Here is an 8,875-nt window from a genome sequence, read left to right on the forward strand (position 1 = left end):
GCATGAGTTTAAGCCACTGGGTCCAGGACTCCAACTGTAGTCCACTTCATGGGAGTCCAGCGACATAGTTGTTACACTAACTGCTGGTCCCCTGGTCCCTATTTAAAATTTTTTTTTTTAGTTAATGAAGAATATGTGTGCTTGCCAGAAAAAGAGAGGGAGAGAGGAAGAAAGCACCCCTAATGGGGCGAGGCCACACCACAATCCCTTCTCGTTTCTCTGCTCTGCGGGGATTTGGGACACACACTCACGCGCTCAGTGTGCTTTTCAAGCTATCAGGCCTGGGAGCTGAGCCGCGCGGGCGGTCATTTGGTGTCCAACTTCCCTAACCGCTAGGCTGTGAGGCTGGCTGACACTCCTGTCAACTCCTCGTAAGGGTGGGCTTTTTGTTTTTGTTCTTGTTTTCTCTTTTTAAGAGAGATTGGTGCCGACAGGTGGCATGGTGGCTAAAGGTGCTGGACTCCCACATGGCTGGCTGTGGTTCAAGTCCTGGACCCAGCAGCTTGCTCTCTCTCTCTGTTTCTATCTGTCAAAATTGATTGAAAAATAATAATAAATAAATGATTCTTTTTTTTAAAAAAAAAGAAATTTTTGCTACAGGGTGTGTGCACTTGCCAGAGAGACAGAGACAGAAAGCAAGAAATCACCTCCCACCCAGAGTGCATGGCCACGCCACAACCCCTTCTCCCCCATTCTCCTCTAGGAATTTTGAGCACGCACACATGTGCCCAGCATGAGTTTAAAGTCACTGGGTCTGGGACTCGAACTGTCAACTACATGGGAGTCCAGTGACATAACCATTACGCCATCTGCTGGTCCCAATTCCTTGTAAGTTTTCAGTCCCCACCAGTTTGGGCCTCTTTGAAGGAAACCTGATGTGGTGTGAAGGACAGAGACCCTGGGTTCCAACCTTGGCCCCTTTCTGGACTCCCTGAGGGACTTCAGGTCAGTGCTCTGGCTCAGAGGCGGGTTCCCCACCCTCTCCAGAAGGGTCCTGCTGGTCTCCATCAGATCTGTGTAATAGTGCCTCTGGCCACAGGGGGGCAGTGTGGGCCCATCTGAGGCCTCAGGAGGGTGGGGACCCACGCAGGTGGGAGAGCTGGGTGCCCTGGTAACTGTCTCCATGGCAACAGAGTAGCCCAGGCTGTCTAGAGAGGCCACACAATTTAACCTGCTCCCACCCTCTCACTGCCTGACACCAGGGAAAGCCCAGGCAGACCCCTCCTTCCCACCCAAAGCCAAAGCCGGACCCTCCCTGCCCACCGCCCACCGCCCGCCGCCCGCCCCGTCGCCATCCGCCCTCCCTCCCATGTTCTTCCTGCAGCTGCCTTTCTGCGTCTCCATGCCCACCTGCCTCTCTCGCTCCAGCCATCCCCAGGGTGCTGAGCCGTGCACTCTCGCTCATGCTTTGTCCCTGTCTGTCTGTCTGTCACTGCCTCTGTGTCTGTCTGCACTGTTCTGGCTCCTCCTGTCTTCCTCGGCCTCTCCTTTCCTCCTGTGCCACTTTCGGCGTCTTTCCTGCCTGCTTCCCTTTGCTCTGTTCTCCTTCCCCTGTCTTTCCATTCCATCCTCTCCTCTTCTGTCTCTACGTCTCTGTCTCTCCATCCCTCCCCTCCTCTCTCCTCCCTTCCCACTTACCTGCGCTCACCGTAATTGCCTCTAAAAACTGTTCCCTCCACGAATGGGTCCCAATCACCAAAGCCAAGTTCGTTTTCTTGATGAGTTTATCCACCGTGTTCTGGGGACAAGAGGGCGGGAGAGATCTGTGCCCATGAGGGTCCTGGGGAGGGGGCTCAAAGCCCATGCTCAGGGGCCCCAGGCTTTCTTACCAGCAAGAAGAGGGGCCAGCTGATGGCGCGTGCGGGATGGGCCTGGGACGGTGTCCAGGGCCTCCCCACACATGCCAGGCACACGTGTGTGCCCTCAGTGGTGGCCAAGGTGCGGTGGCCTGTGGCACGAAAACCCTGTTGGGGGTCCCTCCCTGCCTTCCCCTCAAGAAATAAACTCTAAAACCAGGAGATGCGTGCACAGCCCTGTGCTGACGCGGGCCCTTGGCCGACCAGCCCGTGGGACATGGTGGCTCCTCCCCGTGCGGACCCTCCCTGAGGAAATGGCCGGGCGCAGCCCCAGGAAATCACCTTAAAGTCGTAGGACTCCTCAATGATGACCTCCAGTCGGCAGTTCTCTCCAAGAACCGGCTTGCCCATCTCTGCTATCCTCCGAGCCTCCTCCTCCTCCACGCTCAGTTTCCCGTCCTCGTCTCCTGCAGTGGGAGGGATGGGGTCAGACCTCCAGGAGGCTACCTCGCTGGGCCTGCAGCGCCTTCCTACCTGCGCCCAGACACGGAGAACACCTAGCTGCTCTCTGGGAAGCCTCCTCGGCGGCCCTCCCAGCCTCCCCTGACCCCTCTCTCCCTCAGCCCTGAGACCCAGCTCCCGGGTGATCCGGGAAGCTGGTCGTGGGCTCTGGGGCTCCTATGGTGGAGGCTGTGTGACCTGTGTACCTCCGTCTTCATGTCCCGACGGCGGGCACGGTGACAGTACCTACCTCATAGGGTGACTGTGACTAAGTGAGTGAGTTCATGTGACGTGCTTAGAACCGTGCCTGGCACGCGGTGAGTGTCAGTGAGTGTGAGTTCCTTTACAATCATCACCAACATCGTCATCACCACCCTGGGGAAGAGGCCTGGTCTCTACATCCAAGCTCAGGAGTCATCCTAGAGTGTGTCTGAGGTGGTGAGGAAAGAGGAGGATACCCGATTTGGGTACAAATCTCAGGCCCAGACCCACCTGCTCCGTGGCCCTGAACCCGCTCCCAGAGTACTGGGGACACCCTTTACCCCAACCCCGACACCAACTCAACCCTGACTCTGGTCCAACTCTGAGCTAGGTTCTAACTGTGATGCTGGTGTAATTCTGTCGCTGGCTCCAAACCTCACTGACCCCGGTCTGTCCTTAACTCTGACTCTAATGCTACCCACAATCTGCCCCAATAACCCCAAGCCAAACCTATCTCCAGTTCCAGGCCTTCCCCCGAGCTTCAGACCCAACTCCCGACTCAGACACCCTCACTAACAAAGAACTTGACCTTGTGGCAAACACGGCTGCCACCTGCTCATCCAAACATGTTTCCTTTCCTCCTGGGCAAAGGGCTGACCTGGATTTCCCAGCCTTCCTTGCAGCTGGGCCTGGCCATGTGACTGAGTTACGGCCAATAGAATGTGGGCAGAAGTAATGGGAAATATTTCCAGGCTTGTCCCGTGAAAAATTCCCAAGTGGTCCTCTGAGTGCTTGCCCTGGCTGCTAGCTGTGAGCAGAGGGCCCAGAGAAAGTGCAAAGCTCCCTACCACAGTGGAGTCACAAGATGGGATGGTTAATGGCAGACGAAGGCCACACACAACCAGGAACACTCACAAAACTTTGCCAGAGCAAGAAATAACTTGCATTGTGTTAAGCTCCTGAAATGTATGGGACTATTTGTTACAGCAGCTTGTACTGCTTATCCTAACTAACAAAATCTTTAGTACAAACTTAATCCTAACCCCAAACTCCAATATTGATCTTGATTTCAAAACTGCTGTCACCATCTCCAAGCCACTGACCTTAGCCCCAACTCCACCCCCACCTCTGACCCTGGCCCTAATTCTAAGCCAGATCCCTCATACTCTATGACTCATTTCAAACTCGGCTCTGATCTGATCCCATCACAAATCCAGAAAACAACTCTAATCCGGACCAGTCCTAACACTGCTCTCGACTCTCAACCCTACCTCAGTCTTCATCAACCCCAATGTGATTCTCTCTGACCCCATCACCAACCCAGGTCTGAGTCCATGAGGTACTTCTCCTCCAGCCTTGACCATAAGTTACCCTCAAAGCCTCTAACTGTAACCCCAAACTTACACTGGCCCACTGAGGCCAGCCCCCAGCTTTCCCCTTCCCCAAATCCACCCTTATCTCGCCTTCAGCCTGCCTCACACCCAACCTGGAAGGGTATATCAGGGCTCTGCCCTCCCCCGAGATTCCCCCTGTAGAGGCTCTTCCCCACTCGAAGCCCAGAGGTGACCCCACTCACCTTGATTGAGAAGCAGAGCTGGGGAGAGACAGAGACAGGAGAGGGTGAGATCACGTCCCCATGAAGCTCAGATTCACGAACTTGAAGGAGCGCCCCTAAGGGTCCCCCAACCCTGGACCTCTCATCTCTTCCACAGCCAACCCAGCACCCCTCACCTGAAATCCCTCGCTTAAGCCACTGGGGCTGGCCCAACTCGATAAAGAAATTATCCTTCTTCTCATATTCCTCATCATCCACTATCTTCACCTGGAGCGTTTTCCTAGGATGGGGACAGAGCACTCAGCATAAGATCCCCTCCCAGCATCACCGGGTACCTCCCATTAGCCACTGGTTTCCTGACCACCTCCTTTGTCCTGGTCCCTTTAATCTCCTTCATTTTCACAACCACCCTGAGGGGAAGGCTCTGCAGCCCCCATTCGACAGACACTGAGTTGCTGAGGTTTATTCCCATGTGGAAGCAGGAGCTCACGGACGACACAGGATTCAAACTGCTGTCTGTCAGAGCTGGTAGTCCTCACCCCTCCCCTGCCTCCACCATGCTCTCCAGCCCAGCCTCTGTCACCCCCCACCTGGCCTGTGGCAGCCACCTCCCCAGCCATCCCACTGCAGCTGCTCCAACCCGCAGTCTCTTCTCCCAACGGCAGCCAGAGAGGGCTGCGCAGTGAAGTCACGCCGGGCGGGTCCCTCCTCCGCCCAGAACACGCACGGGCTCCCTTCCCGGGTGGAATGCGAAGGCTGGAGGGGTCCGTGAGGCCACACAGCCGGCCCTCATTCCTTCCCTGGCCTCCTCGCTTCTCCCTGAACGGACAGGCCCACACGTGCCTCCGGGCCTTTGCGAAGGCTGTTTCCCCCAGACTCAGCCTTCGGGGGTCCCTCAGACCCCCCTCACTGAGGCCAGCTCCCACCACTGATACCAGAACCCACCCCCGCCCCGCCCCAGGCCAGCGCGCCTCGCTGGTTTCCTGGCCGCTTTCTTTGCACACCATCTTCGGAGGCACCACCTCACACAGGCTTTACTGTCGCGTGCCACTGGTTGTCATGTGCTCCCTGCTTACAATGGCAGTCAGGTAGACTCATCTAAGCTCTTTGCTGTAGTCCCAACACCTCGGTCAGGGCCTGCCTAAAGTATGCCCACCACAAATGCTGGGTTAACGCCATCCTTCAGGGCGGAAACCCGTCCCCTTCCGGCCCTCTGTCCTGGCCACATCTGGGTGGAGGCTTAACGGAGTGGTAATGGATTTTCCCAGCATGTCTGCTCCCATGGTAACCAGGGAGTGGCAGGGAACAGCCAGGAGTTACCTGTCCCCTGGGCACACCCCTCCCCATCACAGACGCACCCGCACCCAGCCGGGCTGCCCACAGCTTTGCCACAGGCAACTCCTTCAGCTGTAGGAACGTCGCCCTGCCAGGCCTGGCCCCAGAACCCAGAGGCACAAACACCAGCCCACACAGTCACCCAGTAGAGGCAGCGCTGCCAGGCACACCGCACCACGCCCCCCCCCTGCCACACCCCCCCCCCCCCCGCCACCCCTGCCACAGCCATTCCCTCTGCAGGGGCACAACTGCACAGACAGATGCCCGCTGGTTAGCGACACCCCCACCGCAGCCTCGCGCCAGCCACCGCCGGCCTGCGAACTCCCACTGTGGCTGGCAGACTCTCCTTCCCCATCCCCGTCCCTGTGCCCCGCCTAGTCCCTCCGGTATCTCTCTCCGCCTCGCAGTCGCTTTTTCCACTTGCCTCTTCCTCTCTGCCTCGCTCTTAGCGTCTCTGCGTTTCTTTATCTCTCCATCTCTCTGACTGTTTCTGGCTCTCTCTCTGTCTCAGACTCTCCATCTCTCTGACCTTCTTTTAAAATTTGCTAGACGGGGCCGGCAGGTGGCGTGGTGGTTAAGGGTGCTGGACTCCCACATGGCTGACCATGGTTCGAGTCCTGGATCTGAAGGCTTGCTTTCTCACTTGCCCTCTCTCTCTGTGTCTCTGTCTAAAAATACTGAAAATAATGATAAAAATAAATAAAAGTTAAAATAATTCTTTAAAAATAAAATAAATAGAAATTGCTAAAGGGTGCATGTGCTCACCAGAGAGAGGCAGAGAGAGAGGGGAAGAAGGCGTCTGAGAGGGAGATGGCCACACTGCACTCCCTTCCCCTTTCTCCTCTGGGGATTTTGGGCACATACGCACATGTGCCTGGCGTGTCTGTCTGTCTGTCTGTCTTCCTTCCTTCCTTCCTTTCTTCCTTTCTTCCTTTTTGGAGAGGTGTTTGCTACAGGGCGTGTGCACTTGCCAGAAAGACAGAGACAGAGAGACAGAAAGTGAGAAATCACCCCCCAGTGGGGATGGCCACACTGCAATCCCTTCTCCTCCATTCTCCTCTCAGGATCTTGGGCACGCACGCAGTGTGAGTTTAAGCCACTGGGTCTGGGACTCAAACTGCGGTCGACTACATGGGAGTCCAGCGACATAGCCATTACGCTAACTGCTGGTCCCCTTGGCATGTATTTCGAGCCACTTGGTCCGGGATGCCAACGTTGCAGTCAGAGATGTGGGATCCAGTGCCTTAACCACCACCCACTGAGCTGGCCTTTAAAAAGAACGATTTTCTCTTAACTTTATTTACTTATTTATTTTTAATTTGATCAGAGAAGGGCAGAGTGAGAGTGAGACAGAGAGAGCAAGAAAGTGAGAAGCGAGCTGTCAGGTTCAGGACTCGAACCCTGACTCGAACCCTGACTGCCCATGTAGGAGTCCAGAGTCCCTAACTGCCACACCACCTGTTCATTCCATCTTTTTCTTTTTCTTTTCTTTCTTCTCTTTTTTAAAAATTTAGCTTATTCAGGGACCGACAGGTGGTGTGGTGGTTAAGGACGCTGGACTCCCACATGGCCGACTGTGGTTCAAGTCCCGGATCTGTTGGCTTGCTTTCTCAGTTTCCTTCTCTCTCTCTGTTCCTCTCTGGTCAAATTAAAAAATAAAATAAATAAATAAAGATAAAATGAAATAATCATTTTTTAGAAATTAGCTTATTTTTATTTCTTTCTTCCATGAGGGAGGGAGAGAGAGTGAAGGTCAGGCGCAGACTGGCATCGCCCGCAGGGTCTTCACGCTGAGACTCTACCCCCAGACCATGGGCAGGTGCACGCACCAGGGTGCACAGGGAGGCCTGGGGATGGGCCTCAGCCTCACGGAGTGCTCCCCACTGCTCCCCACCACGCAGGCCTCTGCCTTTCCTCATCTGGTCCCTCTCCCACCTAGGCTTCTCAGCAACGGAATAAACACAACAGCCCAAGCAGAAGGGTTTCCATGAGCCAGTCATTGGAGATGCATCTCAACACACAAACATGCAGAGGACACAGTGACAACGGCCTTGCAAAGACGGGTGCACACAGACGGCGTCACGTGGGGACACAGGCCCACCGCCAGCCTCCAGGTTTCAGCGGTTGGTTTTCCTCAGGTGCAAAAAACAACCGCCCCCACCCTTGGAAGTGAGCTGGGAGCTGTCCGCGGTGCTGAAATGGCGTGGCAAGGAGGGGGTCCCCTAAGACATGCTCCCCACACTCTGGCACACACACACAGCCGACACAGTGACACGCTGACAGGGTGACACACACACCTCCGCCGCGCACTCCCTCCCAGACACGCCGTGATCCACTGACACAGTGATTGACATGCAGTGTCATGCACGCCAACTAGCGCCCTGGCAGGCGTGCCCTCAGGGGACCCAGATGCAAGAAAAACCCAACTGGCAGGGGACAGGAAGAGGGACTGAAGTCAGATGAGGGCAGGACTTCCAGAGGCCAAATGAAGGAGCTTTGCTCTCCGTCTGCCACCCTCTCCTGCCCCTGGGGCCCTCAGGCCTGGACCTCACCTCTTACAGACCCGGCTCTCACCTCTTACAGACCCAGCTCCTCCCTGCGGCGTCCGGAGGGTCTCCCCTTCCCTGAGCCTGAGTCTCTCCCTTCCATAACTGTCTGTCTCTCTCTTGCACGCTCCCCCCAGCTCCCGGCCCCCCATCTCTGGGAGTCCCTCCTCTGTGTTGATCCTGCGCAGGCCGCCCCTCCAAGCCTGGTTGTTTCAAAGCGCCTGTAATTAGCGCCTGCCCGTCAGAGGAAGGATGTGTTTCCCTAAACGCTAATTAGCCTCCTGTTCTCCATCTCCTGAAGCCACCGCTGGAAGCTTGGACGGGGGCGGGGGACAGAGGGTGTCCCAGCCGGGGAAGCCTGCGGAGGGGTGCTGGGGAAGGAGAGGGCCTGTGGGGTCGCAGCAGCAACAGCAGCAGCAGAGAAGCCGGTTAGACTACAAGAAGGACCAGAACGAAAGGACACTCCTCGCCATTGCCCTGCCTCGTGGGCGTGAGAGATGGGGTTGGGGTGGTAACCCGGGCCAAACCCGAGCTCTCACAGCCCTGAGGCCGAGACCTAGACAGGGGCAGATGGAGAGCTAGGGGGAGTCCGTCACTGAGTCAGAGAGCCTGAGAGACCGCCCGGGGAGTCAGAGGTGCAGAGATGCACGGGAGAGATGGCGAGACAGGGAGAGCAGAGGGAAGCTGAGCCGGTGGAGGCAGAAAGGCTGGGAGGAGGAAGGGGAGCGCGGCGGGGCTCCGCGTGCGTGGGAGGCGCAGGGCGCGGAGGAGGAAGACAGACGGTGTGCGGGGGCGGCGGCGGCGCTGGAGCGGGAGGCCGCCTGCTCGCCCGGGCAGGCCGGGGGAGGTGCGAGGCTGCAGGCGCTCCGGGCCAGGCGCTCCCGCACCTGCAAAAGGGTGGCCGGGGCTGGGCGTGCGACAGCCGCGGCTCTGTTTTAGTG

At 56.9% G+C, this 8,875-nt stretch overlaps 1 protein-coding gene across 1 annotated transcript in view; it reads right to left on the minus strand.

The window, feature by feature from the left end:
• SLC8A2 (solute carrier family 8 member A2) overlaps positions 1-8,875 on the minus strand; it is a 34,581-nt gene that overhangs the window by 4,658 nt on the left and 21,048 nt on the right. Inside the window, exons 5-8 of the mRNA XM_027767216.1 lie at positions 4,230-4,333; positions 4,075-4,092; positions 2,139-2,263; positions 1,639-1,738 (exon numbers count right to left, since the gene is read on the minus strand). Coding sequence (XP_027623017.1) covers positions 1,639-1,738; positions 2,139-2,263; positions 4,075-4,092; positions 4,230-4,333 — 347 coding nt within the window. The remainder of the gene's footprint in view (positions 1-1,638; positions 1,739-2,138; positions 2,264-4,074; positions 4,093-4,229; positions 4,334-8,875) is intronic.

This window comes from Tupaia chinensis, unplaced genomic scaffold (assembly GCF_000334495.1).
Source record: "Tupaia chinensis unplaced genomic scaffold, TupChi_1.0 Scaffold000067_1, whole genome shotgun sequence".
Taxonomy (NCBI): domain Eukaryota; kingdom Metazoa; phylum Chordata; class Mammalia; order Scandentia; family Tupaiidae; genus Tupaia; species Tupaia belangeri.